The sequence below is a fragment of the Alligator mississippiensis genome, chromosome 1 (assembly GCF_030867095.1).
Source record: "Alligator mississippiensis isolate rAllMis1 chromosome 1, rAllMis1, whole genome shotgun sequence".
Lineage (NCBI taxonomy): Eukaryota > Metazoa > Chordata > Crocodylia > Alligatoridae > Alligator > Alligator mississippiensis.
In genome coordinates, this window is record NC_081824.1 from 148504401 (window position 1) to 148524802 (window position 20402).

General features: G+C 42.7%; 1 protein-coding gene across 1 annotated transcript in view; it reads left to right on the plus strand.

The window, feature by feature from the left end:
* The window catches only part of PGBD5 (piggyBac transposable element derived 5), a 101343-nt gene that overhangs the window by 66792 nt on the left and 14149 nt on the right, over positions 1–20402 (plus strand). The window contains exons 4-5 of the mRNA XM_006267911.4: positions 9784–9964; positions 16794–16991. Of these exons, the coding sequence (XP_006267973.3) occupies positions 9784–9964; positions 16794–16991 (379 nt within the window). The remainder of the gene's footprint in view (positions 1–9783; positions 9965–16793; positions 16992–20402) is intronic.

Consider the following 20402-nt stretch of genomic DNA (forward strand, 5'->3'; position numbering starts at 1 on the left):
TATAATTGAAGAGGGTCTAGGATGGAACTGGGAAAAAAAGAACTCCAGAGCAATTGAATGTAGACAGCACATTCAATAAATATGGGTCAAGGCACAAGGCAGCTTGGCTATAGTAGAAGCAGCAAGTGAGATCCAGGGTGAGCATCTGATACAGGAGAGTGGATGTTTTTAATGTGAAGTGAAAGAACCAGAGAACAAAGGGAGGGAATAAATGGGTAAGATCAGAAATGAGGGTGGGCTGAGACATCTAGAAGGGTGAAATGAGGAGAACAGACAAACTTTCCTGTCATGGGGGCTAGGGACAAATTACACAAACCAGTATAAATGATTGGAAACCAGTTCAACTCTGTGATGCAACAGAAGTTCAGTGCACATAAGCTTCTTTCAAAATGACTAAAAACAGTTTAAGATGAACCTGGATGGAGGTAGCATCAGACTTAACTGATTTATGGTAAATCTATTTATTGAATTTCTGTCTTGGATCCCCTCCAGATTCAAGTTAACTCACAGACTCCCAGCATCCCAGGATGCTTTGCACCCTCCCCCCCCCCCCCCGGTCGCAGTGTGGGTGGGCTAGAGTTAGCCCAAGCTGTCTGCTCCAGCTGCGCAGGGAGGCATGCTCAGGCTTCTGGCCAGAGTCACTTCAGGCATGTGGCTGCATTTCTCAAATCAAAAGTGAATGTCTGTTCACTTGCTTATCGGTTCAATCCTATGCAGGTTAGACTAATCTGTGAAGACTGAATCAATTCAGCCTCTGGCTCTTTGACTGTCTATACTTACCCTGGAGGGGAAGGGAGGGGAAGCAGAGAAGATCAGGTATGTTGGAGCAAATCAAGATTCTGTGCAGATAGAATGAGAACAATTTGAGAGTCAATCAAAGGTGGCAATAATTTGGCTGGGACTAGAAGTGGATGTCAGTCCCAATTTACCCATTGAGTAAAACATGAAAATGGGAATATTCTTTCCCATGTTCCCTTACTACTTTTCCCCTCCAATGAAAGATATCTGCAAAACTAGAACATGTTTGAGACCACATGAATTTGGGGTTGAGTATAGACATATCCATTGGGGACAGGGATAGACTTAAAACAGCCACTTTTAAGACTTGCACAGTCTTTGGTATAAACTTCTGCCAAACCAAGCATCAGTTCACTCCCATAAAGTTTCTCTGGGCATGTCTACCTGTTCATTAATGTGCTGTAGGTACTGTGCATTAAGTTTGATGCTTGTATAACCAAGTACTAAATCAACACTCAGTAGCGCCGGTGTATGCCTTTTTAGTGATGCTACTGCGCAGTAGCCTAATAATATAACTCAGCAGTGTGTTAGCACTGTTTCTACCATAACATACCACTGTGCCATATTATTAGGCTACTGCACATTTAGCACCTCATGTAGATGTGCTCTGTGTGTCAGAATGCAGTGCCATGTAATGAGATCCTGGTTAGCTCAGGTACCAGAAGCCGGATAGCCACATTATCATGGATCTCCTCCCATAGTTAGTGCTAGCTTAGCTCTATAAGGCACTTCATTGCTGCTCATGCTTTCTTCTTGGTGGGGATAAATGGGTATTGGGAGTAAGTAGGCAGTCCTACTGTGGCCGTGACCATTTGGATGTTGTAAGATCCTAGGAGTTTATAGCAGATATTTTCAGCCTTTTGTTCAAAGACAAGTTGAATATCCCTTTTAAACTTAACTTGAAAACTAATGGACCAACTCCTTTCAAACTTTGCCTTTAAAGACAAGTTAAAGATTAACCTAGACTAAACTAAATCCAGGCCCATATCAATGCTTTGTCCAACTTGGGAAGGATGTAAATCCTGGTGGCTTTCAGGCACGCATGCTATACTTCAATTCCATTGCAGGTATAACTTAGAGCATCCTCATGCTGTGTCACACTAGTTGGCTCTGACACCAGGAATTGCTAGAAAGCAGCAGCTCTCTGTCCACATCCCTTGAAGCTAATAATTAATTCTTGTGTGCATAGTGGTATATATGCTTTAAAGAGATGGGATTAGGCTTTCTGACTTTTGAAAGCTTGTTTGTTCAAGCTTCAGTGTTACCCTAACATCATTCTTTACATGAAAAAGTGATGTTTTTCTTTGAAAGCAACTTCACTATTTTCCTTCCAGCATTAATGTAAGATCAGCAAGCCTCTACTGCAATGAAATGTTTTGATCACAGTTGGCATATTTACGTTTTTAAAATAGTCATTTATATTTCAGTGCCTATGAAAAGCGACTGTCTTAAAGCTTTGTGAGGCATCTATCAGCCTGGGATCTGAGCACTATGCTCATAGATCTATAAACCAAGGCCAAAAAGGATTGCCCCTGATGTTTATACATGCAGGCCATAGAAATTTTATTTCATAAGCTGGATTCAAGCATGTCTTCTAGAAAGATAACCTTATCTCATCCTGAAGACTCCAGAATCTGTTGATTCCTCCTCAGTGGTATGTTCCAGCACTTGTTTATTCTTGCACTAGAAAGGTGTAGCTTACAGGGTCCATATCAGTGGTAGTAGCAGCCTCCCTGGACATGTCTACATGTGTGCTTTAATGCACATTAGTTTATTTAATGTGCATTAAAGCATCAATAAAAAATGTGCTATTTTGTTCATGCACGTTAAAATAGGCTAATGCACATTAAGCATTGCATAAAAACCATGGGCATTTATACACATGCTTGGGAAGTTGGAGGGGTGCCATTTTGAGGCACAGGAACACTGATACATGAGACACGGGAAGCTACTGGAGTGTGGTAATTGCCACGACCCAGCAGACTCAATTAATCGAGTCTGCCCTGGAATTACAGCACATCGGAGCAGCCTCACTGCTCATGTATAGGCACCCCAAGCTCTTTAGTTAATGTGCATTAAACAGGCTAATGCACATTTTCTTAGTACCTCACAGATTTAATGCGCATTAACTAAAGTGCGTTAATGCACGTGTAGACATGTCCCTGCTTGTTTCCTGTTGCTAAGCAGAAGTAGCTCTGATTCTTTTCCTTTTCTTTCCTTCTAGTTGCCAACCTCTCACTTCTCTGATCTCTGAATTATGAGTGGTTCCTGGGAAGGTTGTTGCACCGGGGAAAACCTGTCTTTGCAAGTGAAAAAATTATTCTACAGCCTTGTCTCAGTTCTTCTGTTGATGGCAATTTTCTTTGGACCCAAAATCCATGGAGTAGAGTCCCACACTAAGATGTGGTCAGGCATTACTTGATAGCAGTGGCTGTGGAAGAGGTACAATGGGTAAAATAGAAGTTAATTACCTTCTGGCACTTCCCAGAGAAAGTGAGGTTTGCCTGAGTGCTTTGGGTAATCAATACCTCTTTATAAAGTTAGCTTGTATTGAGCAGTAGCTTATGCACAAAAGGTGATAGCATTTGCTTAACCAGTTGTCCTAAGCACTGTCTGAAGTAGCTCAGTGACTTCAAGGACTTGAATATTTGTGAAATGCTGTCTGTAAACCAACGTCTTTTATCTTCTTCTGTGAATGTTTGGCATCTAAATAGCGTGTCCACTCGATTGATTTTTTGTTTGCTAGCTTGTCCTCTATTGCTATATCCTCTAGTAACTTGGCTGCTGTTTGCACTGTTTCAGGCTCCGTCCTTTATTAAATACTCCTCCGTACAATATAGTGTTCAAAGTCTTCTGTTTATTACTGCTTTCCCCATTTGTTTCGCTTTTTTCCACAAATGTCATCTATTTCATCTGAGAATCGTACCCTAGGGTATTTCAATTGTGTATGAATGTGGAGTACTTGTGATGCGCTATCCACAATAGCTTTCAATTTGCCATCTGAGCTTTGAACACAAACAGAATTGCCAATATTTGGTTTCTAGGGCACTTTTAAATATTTGACAGTTAGGAACAAAAGTTGACTACTTTGATCCTCCATTTTTTAGTGAGACTTATCCTTCACATGAATGACCGTATGCAAAAATGATCAGTGCTGGGGGGAGGGGCAAGCATTGTTGGCCTATAGCACTCAAGTCTATTCCAGATTGTAAGCAGTGGTGGCTCATTTGTCAGTTTTTTCCTTTCCCAGTAGCCTTGTAGCACACTCCATCATCCTATCATCACAAACACATTTGCCTATGAATTTGTGTGTTAGTCAAGTGACTGAAATTCCCATGCTCTTACCACTGTGTGAAATTTCTCACATGAAATGTGATGCAACTTCTTCCTCTGTTCAGGTAAAATCAGTTTTTTTCCAGGATGGTTTTCATTTTTTGTAACAGATCTCCTGGCATCATAGGGCAATGCCATTGCAGAGTTTTCTGATTAATAGTCTACTGCATCCATGACAAGAGGAGAAGGTGAAAGTTACAGGAGGAGGACTGAAGGTTAGTTAAGGAGAGGAGGAAGGTAATTTATTTTTATCAGTTTTCTCTCAGCAAAATTATTCACGGAACAACAAGCGGGGAGCTAGAGGAGAGAAGACAAGAGCGTTAGGACTGTATCAAAAGTGGTGAAGATGTAGCTGGGTTTCTGAAGGCAAGATTTGATTAAGCTGGAGAAGTAGAGTGGTTTATTCAGAAAGCTGGTGAAGTCAAATCTGAAGGCTCAACTGAAAGCAGGGAAGAGGAATAGAAAGTTTCTGCTGCCTTCCAGGACCTGGGGGTGAGTAGTCTCAGAAACTGATACTTACCAGCCAGCAGCAGCTGCTTAAGACTGAAATGGCTTGTGGGCTACAGAAGCCAGAAGGGATTAATTAAAATGAAACTGACTGGTACTGGAAGTTGTACAGTAAAAATGAGTTTTGCGGAGATCTGAGAAATGTCACTTATGGCAACAGGCAGAGTGCCTGGGAGGGGGTAGGATTCTAGGGAGGGAGATAGGGGCCCACAGAGTTCTGGTGGGTGAAGAAAGATGGAAGGAAGAAACTGGCATGAGAGAATAAGGAAGAGCAGGATTGCAATGCAATGTCCTTTATACTGGAGCTTGTTGGGTGGAGTCAGATGCCTGTCAGGAAGGTGAAGGTCTCCAAACAATTGGGCTAGGGAGAGAAATTACGTACAAACTGGTACAAGTGATCAAAAACCAGTTCAAATCTGTAATGCAACGGAAGTTCAGTGCACATAAACCACTTTCAAAATGGCCAAAACCGGTTTAAGATAAACCTGGATGGATGTAGTATCAGACTTAACTGACTTAGGTTAAATCGGTATAGTGAATTTCTGTCCCAGATCCCCTCCAGATTCAAGATCACTTGCAGTCCCACAGGTACTACGCACCTCCCCTGCAAACTGCCTCACTCAGGATGGGTGGCCAAGCCTTGGCCCAAGCTGTCTGTTCCAGCGAGCAGAAAAGCATGCTCTAGCACCCCCCAGCTTCTGGCCTGGGTCACTGTTAGGGCTGTGCAAAATGGAAGTGTTTCGTTTCGACTAGCATTTCAACATGTTGACAGAACAGTGTTTCGTTTCGACTTTTGTTTTGAGTCGAAATGGCTGTTCCATTTCATTTCGTTGAAATGTTTTGAGATTTCAACCCTGTTTCGACGTTTCACCCATAGGATATAATGGGAAGGTCAAAACAGGCTATAACTTTGTCATTTCTGACCTGATTTAGATGAAACTTGCAGGAATGGTAGCCCCTTCTGTGGGCATGATGTGTGCCAAGTTTCAAGAAACTGGGGGAAGGGGGTTCGGAGAAACTACACCCCAAAATCTTGAGAGCAAAACTCATGTCATGTGTGTGTGTTAAGCCACAGGGAGGTTAAAACCACAGATGTGGTAGCCTCTGGTGAGGCCACAAAGCCTGCCAAATTTCAAGGTGATAGGTGCAGGGGTTTGGAGGGAACTGCACCTCAAGCTGCGGACAAGCAAAACTCGTGACATGGGTGCTTGTGCAACTGTCTGTCTTGGGGCACTGGGCGGGGACACACACACACACACACACACACACACACACACACACACACACACACACTACTGCATGCCTGGCTGCTAAGCTACTGTGTTACCAGTTACCAATTAATCATGATTCACTCGGGGACCAGCTCAATACACAGGACCTAGCTGCTATATAATGACTTAACGAGCATGCATTAACACCTACAAAACCACAGACTAAGGAGAGGAAATAATCAATACAGACAATCAACTGCCCCAAGACAGACACAGTCAGTTGCACAAGCACCCATGTCACGAGTTTTGTCTGTCAGCAGCTAGGGGTGCAGGGCCCCAGAACCCCCCTGCACCTATCTCCTCAACAGCTGGCAGATTTCATGGCTCCAGCAGAGGCTAGCAGCCAGGCCTGTAGTAGTTTCCCCTCCCCTGTGCCCCAAGACATACACAGTTGCACAAGCATCCATGGCACGAGTTTTGTCTGTCAGCAGCTAGAGGTGCAGGTCCCCAGAACCCCCCTGCACCTATCTCCTTGACAGCTGGCAGGCGTCGTGGCGTCAGCAGGGCCTAGCAGGCCTGCAGCTTTCACCCTGCTGCGCCTTAACACACACAGTGTCACCCATGTCACGAGTTTTGCTTGTCTGCAGCTTGAGGTGCAGTTTCCCCCAATCTCCTCTACTTACCTCCTTGAAACTTGGCAGGCTTTGTGGCCTCAGCAGGGGCTAGCATGCCTGCAGTTTTGACCCTGCTGTGGCTTAACACATACACATGACACAAGTTTGGCTCTCAAGATATTGGGATGCAGTTTCTCCAAACCCCCTGTGCCTATCTTCTTGAAACTTGGCACCCTTTATGCCCTCAGAAGGGGGTACCATTTCTGCAAGTTTTATCCAAATCTGTCTAGAAATGACAAAGTTATAGGCTGTTTTGACCTTCCTCATTATAACCTATGGGCAAAACAGCGAAACAGCGAAATGTTTCGACTTGCCTCGTTTTGTTTCAAGGCTGTTTCTGTTTCATTTTGATTTTGCTGTTTCAACCTTGAAACAGCAACCTTGAAACAGGTTGAAACAGCATCGAATTGAAACTGGTGGCAAAATTTCGCACAGCCCTAGTCGCTGTGGGCATGTGGCTACATTTCTGCAATCAAAAGTGAATGTCCGATCACTTGCTTATCAGTTCAGTTTATGCAGCATAGACTAACCTGCAAAGATTGAATTGATTCAGCCTCCAGCTTTTTGACTGTTTGTACTTAGCTTTGTGGATTTGTACTGAGACTTTTTCCAGTGCTACTAACAAGACCTGGAAATGTCATTCAGGTTTAAACGCATAAGTTCTACAGCTTACCCTCACCCCTCTGTGGCTTCAAGAATTTGCTCTTAGCTAAGAGTAAAAATTTCTAACACACCTAAATGACTTCAAACCTTAAGTCTCACCGCACACATTTATGCGTGCACTTTACTGCACATTAGATTAATCTAGTGCACAGCAAAGCTTCACTGTCTACAGGTGTGCATCAATTACTGCACAGTAGATTTAATTTATAGTGCCATTTGCTATTACTAACAGATACAAGTATTAGAAAACAGCACTTTAAACGAATGCGCTGAAGTACACGTGGAGACCCTAACCAGGAGCAAATTGTTCCTGGGCAGCTCAGGCAGCAGGTGGCCACAACTGCTGCCTAGCTAAGCCCCAAGCTCTGGGGGGAGGGCCGGGGAGGGGCAGCTGTCATGGTTCTGGGGGCAGCTTTCAGCTGTGTGGAGCTCGGGGCCAGCCCCAAACTCCAGAGGGAAGTGGGGAGCTGTCCCAGTTCTGGGGGCACCTCCCAACTGTATGTAGCTCAGGGCTGGCCTCAAGCTCCCTACAGCTGAGTGCTGCCCCTGGAGTGGGGACAGCTTCCTCCACCCCCCAAAGCCCAGGCCTAATGCCTGTGCCCCCTACCAGCTTTGGACTGTCCCCAGTGCCTACCAGCCTGGGGCTGGAACCCACGGGAGCCTGGAACTCTTCCTGGCTGCTACAGGGGGTAAAGCAGGGGATCAACCCTGGACTGTTCCTGTCAGGCTCAATTTGCTCCCAGTCTGGGCACATGAAAAGACACGCACCCAGGAGCAATTTAATGCACCTCAATTTACTGTGCAGTAAATTCGGGCACATTAATTGCATGTGAAGATGTGCCCACTGAGTTTAAGATCTGGGCTGCTCACTCTCTCAAGCACTTCTGGAATTTTTTTTCCATAAGGCCTTTTAGCTAACATACATTGATTTCTTGAAAATGTTGTTTAATTTAAGAATTTTTAAATCAGACCCCTGGAGCTCTTCACAGAGGAGAAGGTTATAAATCGTAAGGAATGGAGAAAAGGCGGGGTGGCAGAACTGTGCTTTCTCCTAGAAATTGTAGTTTATTTGTACTTTACTTTTAGCTGACATCAGGAGCCAAAGGAGAATCAGGTACATAGCTCATTCTTTTAAAAAAAAAACCCGTAATACTCATAGAAGATGCTGGCTAGGCAGTTTCTGGGATTTAGGGAAGTATCTAGTTTTTCTGTTCATATCCCCACCAGTTTGATCCACTAAGGAGTGAGAGCTAATATCCCTTTTACAGAAATGCAGGATAGATGGCAAGGTTACATTTTTCTGACAAGTCTTCAACTCTTGAACCAAAAGGAGGAGTAATTTTATCAGAGTCCCTGATTGTTGACATGGGAAGCCTGCTGTAAACCTCATTTATTGCCTTAGACTTCTGGGGGAAGGTTAGGGTGACCAGATGAGAGGAAGTGCTTGTGGGTTATATTTAGCAGGATTGCTAAATTGTGTGTCCTTTCTTTGTTTAAGCATTTAGAAGCACTAAAAGTTATGCTTCCAAATATTGTGAATTAAATAAATGAAACCTGGAGTCTTCTGTACAAACAAGGCTTCTCCCTATTTACCTACTGTGCCATAACCTTTTTTCAGACTGACTGCCTATAGGAGAGAGAGGATAATTTCACCTCTATATGTTCCTGCAGAGCATCAACAAGGGTGACTGTTGTACTGTATGTACCTATCCATACAATGACAGAGGCTATCATTAACTCTTAGCAGGGAACAAACCTTTCCTGCTACTGCACATAAGAATTCATGGCCTGCTGTGAGTGACCACCAGGTCTTACGAGGACAGCAGAAACATTTACTGAACAATGGTAATGGTTAGCTTTAAGTTGCTATGCCAGCAACACAATCTGATTTGTCCCAGCCAGCTAGGAAGGACAATTAACTGTTAAAAGTAGCTCAAAGCACCCTGACTGCCTGTTTGCTGTGTTTTAGTGGCTTACCTTCAAATCAAAGATCTGTACAAAAGAAGTAAGCTAGAACAGTACCTGAGGTCGAGGTAGAACATACTGCCTGCTGTGGACATGGACAGCTGGCATTTATGGAAGAACGTGTCATTCTGGCATGAGTGTGTGGTCACATCACCCTCTAATGGCAGCTGAAGAGATGATAAATCTGAATACTACTCAGCTAATGGACAGTTTCATTGGTCCTCTTGTAAAGGCCCATGTTTTTGGAACGCAAAGGCCCAACATCGCCTTTGACTGACAAAAGTAAGCCTGTGCAAAATCAATATAGCAGCATATCTAAGAGTAGAGGTTTATTGCATCACGACAATGCTTTTTTTCCAGCTTCATGGTAGCAACCCTGACCCCACAAAGCCCTTGAGTCTAGACAAGGATCTCTCTCTCCCTTTGTTATACCAGCTGCTATTCCAAAGTCATTTAAAGACAGTGCAGTGCTCCCTTGACAGGTGTATTGGACATTTAAATGGTTATCTACAGTCTTTATTTACAGCTTGCCTCCACTGAAATCTAGCTGGTGGACTGACATCTGCATTTGCTTCTTCCTGAGCCATAATAACCACAATGCCTTTCTTTCTTGTTTCTACTTGCTCATTAAGATTTACGTCCATCTCAAAGAAGGAAGTGGTGCCGATGGACTGGATGCTCTGAAGAACAAGCCTCAGCTCCACAGTATGGTGGCCAAGAGCCTTTGTCAGAATGCATCAGGAAAAAACTACATCATCTTCACTGGCCCTAGCATTACCAGTCTGAACCTTTTTGAAGAATTTGAGAAACAAGGTTTGTGACAGGCAACCAGTGGAGCGCTGAATGCCAAAGCGCTTCTGGATATGCTACAGAAAGTCATGGTGGAAAACGCCCTTAATTTCAGCTTTATCTCTTTATATATAAGATTCTTGGCTAATCCTGAGCGTAACTTAATAAGTTCATCAAGAGGTGACCTGTGGAGATTTAAGTTGAACTTGTACTCTTCTTCATGATGCATGAAGGAGGTGTGAAAATCTTTTTTTCTAAAGGAAATGGAAGGACCCATCTCTTTCTTTACCTTAAAAATTCAGTGTCTAATCTTCTGTACTATTTTTAGAAAAATGCAGGGATGGCCAGGACATTTAACTAAGGCCAGGTCTGAGCTAGATTTTTTTTGCTGGGGTAATAATGCCAGTTAATGGGGTGATTTTATTTCTATACTGGCAAAAGCCCTAGTATATAGGCACACTTATACCAACACAGAAGTGCTTTTGCTGGCACAGCGCATTTTTTTTCTAGGGAACCAATAGTGGTTATAAGAACAGAAACTTATTAGCTGTGTCTACAATAAGCAAGTCTTGTGGAGTATAGAGGATGTATTGGGTTTGCCCTCTCCCAGGTGCTTCTTAATCCTTGACATTATATAGAAGTCAGATTATCCGAGTATTCACAGATCCCATTGACTATAGTTGGAGTCATGGGTGCTTCCCTTCTGACAGCAATTAAACATGTCTGCCTTGTCAACTGACACATTTAGCATTGGCCCCTGCAATATCATAACTTTTCCCTAATTTTCCTGTCAGCAGAGAGTTCTAGAGTAACTAAAATTTGAGTTGCTAGTGTCAAGGATTTGTTGTATGTAAATGCTTCAGGGCTCCTCCATACAAGAAATCCTTCCAGTTCACCATTCAGGGCCAGATTTGCTTTCAGTATGGCTTACACTGAAGTTAACTAAATCCATGTGGGGCATTCAGAAATAGAATTGAGTGATTACTTGGAATCATACTCAAAATGAAAACTCCAGAGGTTTTAGTACAGCACCGTAACTAGTCGGGGACTTCAGTCCTACACTTGGGCCTTTTACAGGAGTCTGTCTACACTGTACTCAATGCAGGATTGGGCCCCGAGATCTTGCATACTCTAATTCCATAGAGCACTTTTTATAAGCATATAGAAGTATTTCAAAGAAATCATGAGGGGTTTTTTCAGTCGCATAATTATAATGGCCATGTGGGCAAGATGTCAATGCCTATTGCGTTGAAGTAACCCACATGGCTATTATAGAATTCTGAAAGCCATGATGCAAGGTGTCTGGTTAGGAATATTTGGCCTATATTCTCAAGCTATTTTAGGTAAAATGTAAGGGCTTATTATGTTCTTCTATGTAGAGCTATGAGACTCTTGTAAAGTGGCTCTTTAAGCTCAGATTTGTGAAGGAGAAAAAACACAGCATGGATTTTCTCTTGGGTTGTAGTAAAAAGATGCAATGGATACCTTCTATCAGAGTAATTAATTACTCAGTAACTCAGTTTGCCTATAGTAGTAAACTATTCATTGGCATTGCATTGGAGGGAGAATTTGAATTACCAGCTATTAGTAGGTAGCTGATTCATGTAATCCTTCCTAAAAAAAACTCAAAGTAAGTGTATTTTTGATCAAATAAGTTAGCACTTCAGTTTTCAGTTTGGTTCTTGTTTTGTTATATGGCTTCATGGAAGTTTATGATGCACAGCTTCTAGCTTCTTTCAAAAGTAATTTCCCAATTTGTTGCCACTATCACTTCTACTAGTGAATTAGTGCAGAGGAGCCAGGGAGGTAATAGATTTACTACTTATGGGGTGCATCTACATGTGCATTGCATTGCACATTAGACTAATCTAATACACAGTAAAGTGCCACTGTCTACATGTGCACAGCAATTACTGTGCAATAGATTAATTTAAAGCACTGTTTCCTGGTACCAACAGATACAGGTACTAGAAAATGGAGCTTTAAACTAACGCGCTGAAGCACATGTGTAGACCCTGACTGGCACCAAATTGCTCCCAGTTAGCCCAGGCAGCAGGGGGCCACAGCTATGCCCCTGGTAGCTGTACTCGGCTCCCCTCTGGCCCCTGCCAGCCCAGGGCTGCCCCCAGAATCCCCTGCCAGCCCAGGGCTGGCACCTACCCAAGGGAGCCTGGAGCTCCCCTTGCCTGCTGCAGGGGGACAGAGCAGAGCAGGAGCAGCCCTGGACTAGGCTGCTCCTGTTGGGCTCAGTTTGCTCCCAACCCAGATGCACATGTAGACATGTATCCAGGAGCAATTTAATGCACCTGAATTTACTGTGCAGTAAATTGAGTAGCATTAATTGCACATGTAGATGCACCTATGGTTAAAAAGCTGGATACTCCTTACAGTGCAGGTTGTGGAGGTGTTTATGTTGAGTAGAGGGGGGTTTTTTGGCCTCTTACATTTTTAGTGTTATTGGCTAGCTTGCTGACTTGGCAGAGGCATGTTGAATTGGCAGGGCTGTGGACCCCTCAGGGAGATCAGACCTTTCATGTGTCACCACAGTGGTGAAGTCAATCAAGAGCACTGGAGCAGACTGTGTATCCTAATCCTACACAGAGCCAGAAGTAAGGTTACTATAACTGGCACGTGCTCTGATCCCACAGCATTAGCTGAGGCAGGGCACAGGTCTTGGCCCTAGAAGAGGCAATAGAAGAGTCTTCATTTGTATCTCAGTATTGTATGGTCAAACAGGGAAGTGCCCTGAGGTCAATCATTGCTGTTGGTCACACATGGTTGGGTATTGATGCAAAACAAAGACAAAGTGACCAAGAAACAGTATCATGAGAACCTGGTTAGCAAGCCCATAGGATGGGAGCACCTATGCTAGGGTGCCCACTGATTTCTGACAAAATTCAAAGACATTCCTAACTGACTTAGGATCCTTAATCCTGTAGGTTAATTCAGGGGCTAGAACTGAGCAGGTGAGGTAGACGGGAAATCTCCACATTGAAGTAATTTATCTGAAATACAACCAAATAGGGAAAAGATTTGAATTGAGAGGTGGTGTGTGTTGTGGGGAGGGGGGTGTTTAAGGAGACTAATGATTTTGGGTGCTTTTCATTGACACACTGAAGGAATCTGATTGTTCTAAAAGTGAGTCACCTGCATTATTTCCAAATATTAGGATGCTGTTCCATTGGGAATCTAAAAACTAAAGCACCTCACTCCCCCATATCCCCTATTCTCTTCCCCGTCTCCCTCCCCCTTCCCCTCTGTCCCCCCAATAAACTGTGGTAACTCACTTTAGAAAGTCTTGCTATCCACATTTGTTTCTGGCACCTTTAGCCTGAATGTCCTCCTTTTTCCTTGTGCTTCACAACTTCAACAAGGTTTTGAAATAATGGGTTTCTAAAACATTAACACTATTGTCCCAAAGTGTCTGTGGAAGGGTAGAGAGGAAAGGGAATATAAGAAATTATGTCAGTAAACTCAGTTTTCAAGGACCCATTAGGTCTTTGAAAATACGTGGGCTGAGAGAACTTCAGAAAAATCAAATCAACTCTGACCATTCCTAAAACCAGGTAACAAAGCCTATACTAAGGGGCTGAAGTGTCCAGTGGCCATATAATGCTAACTGCCAAGGGGTAAGGCACTTGAAATGCCACAAGAAAAGCTGTTCTATGAGGAGTTTCAACCAAGACCAGAGGCAGAAATGCCAGAAGTCTTACAAGAAAGCTTGTCCTTGTTGAGATTCAAGCTTGCTCCTGATGATCATCAGAGATCTCCCTTTCTGAACTGAACCACTGAACTTGTTGAGATTCACTGTCTCTTGAATCACTTAGAAGATAACATACGAAATGCCATAATGGGTCAGACCACTGGTCCTCTGAGCCCGATATCTAGTCTCTTTCGGTGGCAAAGTTACTCTCACCTTGATCTAAAAGGCCCCAAAACGGACAAGTTTTGGGTTTTTGCATGTTGAGTAATAATGATTATAAAAGACACTAATTCATAGAGTGGTTGTTTCTCTTTATCTCCCTTTTAAACAGGTCTGTTGCTTTTGACTCTGGCTTAATTGTAACTGAGAGGTACCTCTGTAGGTATCCCTGAGCTACCCTTAATCCAGCTAGTTCGGGTAACTACGATGACGAAGTTATGATGACACAGGCTTTGGCACAGGCTATCTGTTCTGGCCTTCAAAGGGACTCGGGGCATGTTCTTGGATGGCTAGCCTGCGTCAAAGCCCATGAGGTCACGTGCTCACTAGCACCATTACCAGAACTAGCTTGGTAACGGTCACACCTCCAACTGTAGCACAAATGTAACAACAAGAGGAAGAAGAGGAGGAAGACTGGGCTCCATTGAATTGCTCTATGCTGAGTTTTGTGTAAAACTTCATCTTCTTCTGGACTGTAATAAAATGTCTTATGATCCAAGTTTAATTACATGGAAAATGCCATTGAGCCAGATGGGCTTCATTTTTATCGTACTTATAGCAACTGGGTGTTGTAAGTACAGCTTTTCAAAAAGCCCCACATCCATTAAACATGCCATCCACTACAAATGATATTATTCAATCGGTGGCAGTCATAACTGTCACCACTTCCTAGTTTTATATCGCATAGATGCTTCATTATTTGTTCCTGAGAGATAGGTAAGATGGTTCCTGATGGTTTCCATTATCCTGCGAAAAGAGCAAAACATCTGCTACTGTCTTTTGCAAACTTATTATCTAAGCTAAAGGAAAGGCTGCACTTAATTACCTTGGACCTCAGCAGTAATAATTGCTGTATTCGGTTCTAAGCAGCCATATATTTATAGTGTACTGGTATGCCAGTGCCCTCTACTGGGAAGAATCAGCATGGCCCTTCAGTGACTAGAAGGTAGGCTATATATGTACCTCTACACCTTCAGTGAGTTGTCAGCCCTAAATTGATAACATCTAAAGAAAAAATGGCCCCAATTTAAGGACTTCTGGAGTAGTTTCAGAGCTCCAGTCCCACTGCAGTGGCGAAGCTCTCATTGGCATGTATTGACAACTAAAAACTTAGGTTGTTGAAGTTTTCAGGAACGCTGGCTAAACACTGAATTGAAATTTTCACTGTCACACAGGGTTTTTTCTGCCAGAATTGGCAGGACCCATTGAGCTAGCATACATCTCTTCTCTCTCAAATAAGCCAATGAAGTATTGGACCATTCTGACACTTAAGAAGAGTCTCGTGTCATTGGAGCAATGGCTGTTCCATTTCTCACTACTGGGGAAAGAATAATTTAAACTTCTGCTGTAATGTACCTGCAGGGTTAACTGTATATGGTCTCCCAGCCTGTAGTTCATTGGTTTGCATCAGTTTAACATTTTTACGAAGGCTGTACAAGAACAGAACAAAGAGTGCCCTTGCCCCAAAGAACTGAGTAGAGAGGCAGAATCATTTATGTAGTTTGTAAGAGCTCCTAGCCTTCCCTTGAGAGAGGGTTTGATTTTTTTTTTTTTTTTCCTTCCTTATTTGCTGTGGGATGACAGGTTAGATTCTGACAAGCAGATTTCAGCTCGACAAAAATTTAGGTCAGCGCTCTCAGTTGACAGACCTATTTCATTTTACCTTTTGAAATACAGCAGCCTGAAGCTTCTAGTTCAATGGAGAACTCTGGCATAATAAGTACTTCACTATGAGTATATATGGGTGCATACACATACACTCATTCCCTTCAGTTGATTGAAATAAAACCTTTGGAGAGCATGAGGAGACTTCCTTTTAAGATTTCTAGGATTTCTTTGCATAAGAATGGCATTACTTAATTCAGATTAATAGAATAACACTGGTATTTCTTACCACATAGACATGCGTAATGCAAGTCGGGTCTGGTTTTCATTGACATGAGTTAAATGGCTCTGTTATTCCAATCAGACTAGTTTAATTGCTAGAGGGCACGTCTATATGAGACACTAACTGCACAGTAGCCTAATACTACTGTGCAGTAGCACATCACAGGACCAATAGTGCTAATACACTATTGTACAGTAGTAGTAGTAGGCTACTGCACAGTAGCATTGCTAAAAAGCCATTCACTGGCACTACTGCATAGTACCTCAGGTTACTGAGCATTTATTTAGTCCTAAAGCACTAAATTAAATGCACAGTAACCACTGCACTTTAATGAATGTGTAGACGTGCCCACTGAGAGGTTTTACTTATTTCCTGGCGTTTACATTTCCTTATTGCTCCCTTTCTCATAACATAAACATTGGAGGTGGAGAGATGACCAGGAGGATGAGCAGGGTTTTTACTAGTCGGTTGCTGGTGGCTGACTTGTCAGCTGCTGGCACCAGAAGCTGTCAGCCGGATGCTGTAGAATTAAAAAGGTGTCATGGGAGCCATTTATGAGAACTCACCCACGCCTTGGCATCTCAGAAGCCACAGGCTTTTTCTGCCTTCCTCACACTTTATTATCTCAAACATGAAAGAGACTGATTAAGCCACTAGTCCATGAAGGCTCCCTGCAGCATTTTCTCCATTCCTTTATTCAGTCTTGTTAAGAAACCCAACCAACAAGGCCTCTGTTTTGGAAAGATATTGTATATCCTACTTGATCTCACTTTTTGGAGGATCTCAGATGTTCAGGTTAAATTCTCCTTTGCATCATATTAAGTGTTCGTCTTGAGGACTGGCTTCATAAACTTACTGGACTTTAAGGGAAAAAAAAACAGTTCTTGGATATTAGAAAAAAAGATTTTAGTCAAACTACATTTCTGCTTTCTTAACTTACTAGAGAGAGACCTTTTCCTAAAAGCTAGATCAGACAGCCCCACCATCCTTTCTCTCTGCATCCACAGGATGAGTTGCTAATGGAATTTCTCTTTCATATACAGAGATTTATTGCTGCGGGTTGCTGAGCTCCAGGAAGAGTGACTGCACAGGCCTACCTCCATCCATGCTGAATAACCCAGATGCTCCCCAGTCCAGAGGACAGTACAGAATAAAGATGAAGGGAAACATGTCCCTAATCTGCTGGTATAACAAAGGGCATTTTCGTTTTCTCACTAATGCCTATTCTCCAGTTCAACAAGGTAAGCAGTTAGCAATATTTTCATCTGTACGTGGACTTCTTTTTATTATAGGTCACAGAACCAGATGGGATACTTGGTAGGCTGGTAACTCCAGACAAATTATGGAAACTATAAACCCAGATAGACTGTAATATTAATTATTATTTCACTTTCTACCCTATTTATTTCCCATAGTTTAAAATGTTTACTAAGGTATTAGCTAACCTGCATGAAGTGGCTAAAAAGTTGTTGGCAAGCAGTCTTCACATAAAAGCTATAATGAAACTACTGCTACCAGGATTACCTATTGATGCAGATAAAAGAGCAAACTACCTTTTTAGATGCTAAAGTTTATATTCCTGTTGATTACTGGTGTGTGGACAGGATGGTTCATGGAATCACTGCTGTATGAATCTTTGAAAACAGTAGCTTCTAAAGGCATGGTGTATTTGGGAACAATATTTAGTCTTAAAGCCCTATAAGCATTTGTCAATTAGTTTCTGAGAGATTTTAAAACCTATTCACTTCAAATGTTGTTTTTGCCAAGAGAAAGTCTGATTAAGCTTCCTAACATGTATGGAACTTTTTTTTTTCTTTTTAGCAGCTGATAAAAAGAAAAACCAAGACAGTTAAAAAAAATATTTGGAAATAGTTTTAGATGATAGTAAAACATTTCTTAAACTCCTGAAACTCCTATTAAGGATTTTTTAAAAGGAAAACTCAGGTATTCAGAAATAGGTTTTTGAAAATGAAAAAAATGGAAAAAAAGATTCAAAAAATAAATGTGGGTCCATTTAATATTTCTTATTAGTTCCATTATCTAAGACGGTGGTTCTCAAACTTTTATATTTGTGGCCCACTTGAACTCCTGTTCTGTTACAGGTTTAAACCAGTTTCTGATTACTTAAACTGATGTAACTTCTATCCCTAGCCTAAAAAGCTGCTACACTTTTGTCTAAGGTCACCAGTGTTTAACAGTCAACACCATTAAACAAAAAAATCTACATGTTTGGGCATAATATAGAGAACCCACCAAATCTAAAACCAGTTGAATTTCATTTTATATAACAAACAGAAATGTCAAATGTTAGTATAATTTTAGCCATAGTAGCAAACTGTAAAAAACAGTTTTTGAGATGCAGGCTAGAGAGACAAAAGGACCTTCAGCTGAGATTTGAGAAGAGTTGGAGACTTAGTGAGAAGCGTAGGGGACCAAATTGTCAGCTGGCATAAATTGACATCTCTGAAGTCATGGAGTGATGCCAATTTCAACAGCTTAAGGATCTGGCCTAAGAAGTCTCTTCCACTGAAGGTTTCATGTATGGAGTTACAAACTTGTAGCAAAAACATTGCTGAGCCTGTGGACTGAGTGGGAAAGGGAGGAAACAAATACAAAAGTCAGTGGGGTAGGTGGGAGTGTGGTCACAGAAAGCAGTCCTGAAACAATGGATATTAGAGTGGGAACAGGTGGCTATCTCTTTCTGAGTGTAAAGGTGGGTGGCAGCACATTGCACACAGGGAACCAGGCCAGTTTCTGTTGGAACCCAGCTTGTGTTTTGCATGTTTTCAGAACCCTAGATTTTTCTTTGAGGCATTTTTATGTACAAGCTTAGTGAGTCAAAGGGTGGAGGAAAAGTACTATGCCACTAAAACAGAGGAGCACGCAAGTTAAAAGTGGCGCATTAGTGCCATGGGGTTGCATGGGTGGGCATGGGGCTATGTTTTAATGTGTTGGGGTAGGATTTCATTAAGATGGTGGCTTATTTAAATAAAGATAACTTGAGGGGACTCTTACAGGAAGAGGGTGAAGTCTGGGAAGAAGAAAAGAAGGAAGCATGGAGGGCCTGGGAAGAGACTGGAAGTGGACAAGAGGGGATGGGGTAAATGAAACATACACATGGAGAATGCCGCAAGCCCACTGTCAAAAGAAGCTTGGTAGCATCACTCTGACAGCTGCTGAGGCTGCTTCTTTTTCTAAAGTCTCTGGCTAGCTTGTTCTTACAATTTGTTCCCTTCCTGAAGGTCACTGGTGGTGGTAGTTGGGGGGACCCCCTTGTGCAGTCTCCCCAGAAGAAGCTTGGGGTCAGAAAGTGTTGGAGGAAAGAGTGACTGTTTTAAGTTAAATTGAACTCCCTAAAACACTTGATTTCTCACAGAACCCCAGGAACTCAGACCAAGGGGAAAGTAGTGTGAATAGTCCTTTTATTGTTAAATGATAGCATTTAACAATAAAACTGTGATTTCAGCAGTCTCCAGTGGTTAAAGCCCTAAGTTTTTTAAACATCTTTTCTATGGGCAACTGGTGCTATCTGAATCAAGGGCGGCACGTGCCCCCCAAGTGACCTGTCAGCAACTGGGGGGGAGGGGGAGGGGAGGGGTCCACCACAAGCAATCTCGCTTACCAGGGGTGGGGTGAGGATCCCCAGTGGCCAATCGCACTCGCCTGAAAGCAACCGCGGAGCTCCTGGAAGCCACCTCTTTATTCTGGCCGGCGCTCGCAGGGGGACACTGGCGCTCCTGCCTGCCCCCCTACCTGTCACCTAAGTGGCGAGAATGGCCTGACAAGGGGGTGCACCAGAGCTGTTAGAGGGTGCATGTGCACCCCCTGTGCACCCCCTACATGTTGCCACTGATCTTTTCTAAGAATTCACACTAGCACCCAGGAAAAGTGAGCATGAACACTTCTACAGTGGGAAAACTTAGGATTGCCCCTTTCCTTAACTTCGCAGGAATTGGACTTTGCAGATGGTATTTGTGGCGTTCTCTTAATGTGGAGAGCTCTATTCAACCTTGGCAGTGCTCATGGCACAAAGAAAATGCATTACCAGCTGCATCAGAATTCACTAGTCAAGCTTCCAAAAAATCATGAGATTGCCTTAAAAAGCACTATCTTTGTTTTTATAGAACATTTTTAGCTGGTTTTTAAATTTAGTTTTAATGTTTACCCTTGAGAGGAGCAGTCACATTTTTAAGCTCCTTTCAGCAACCAGAAGGGTTTGAAGCTCTTAGCAACAAAAGTAGTCTCATGAAAAATACATTATCATGAGTTGCATTAAAATTGCAAACTCAGCAGCAGTGCCCACTCCTGCTGCCCTGGGAAAGAGGACCCCTGTTTGCAGCACAGTCTCTCTAGAAGTTCCTCGAGGGGAAGAACTACATCAGTGCTCTGCTGACAGGCAGGCCTGGTTGAAGAGCACATCCCTGGAGATTTCCATGGAAAAGGCCAGAAATGGGGAACAGCTTGTGCCACCACAACTAAACTTTACTGTAGAACTATCTGCAGTATCTTGAGGCTTGTAATGGATAAACAACTTTGTATATATATCTCTTATATACAACTATTTATAATACAGAGCCAACAGTTTTGCTTCTGCCCTTACAAGGGTCTTGTAGTTGGCTTCCTGCTGGTCTACCACCAAGAAGTTCCTACTG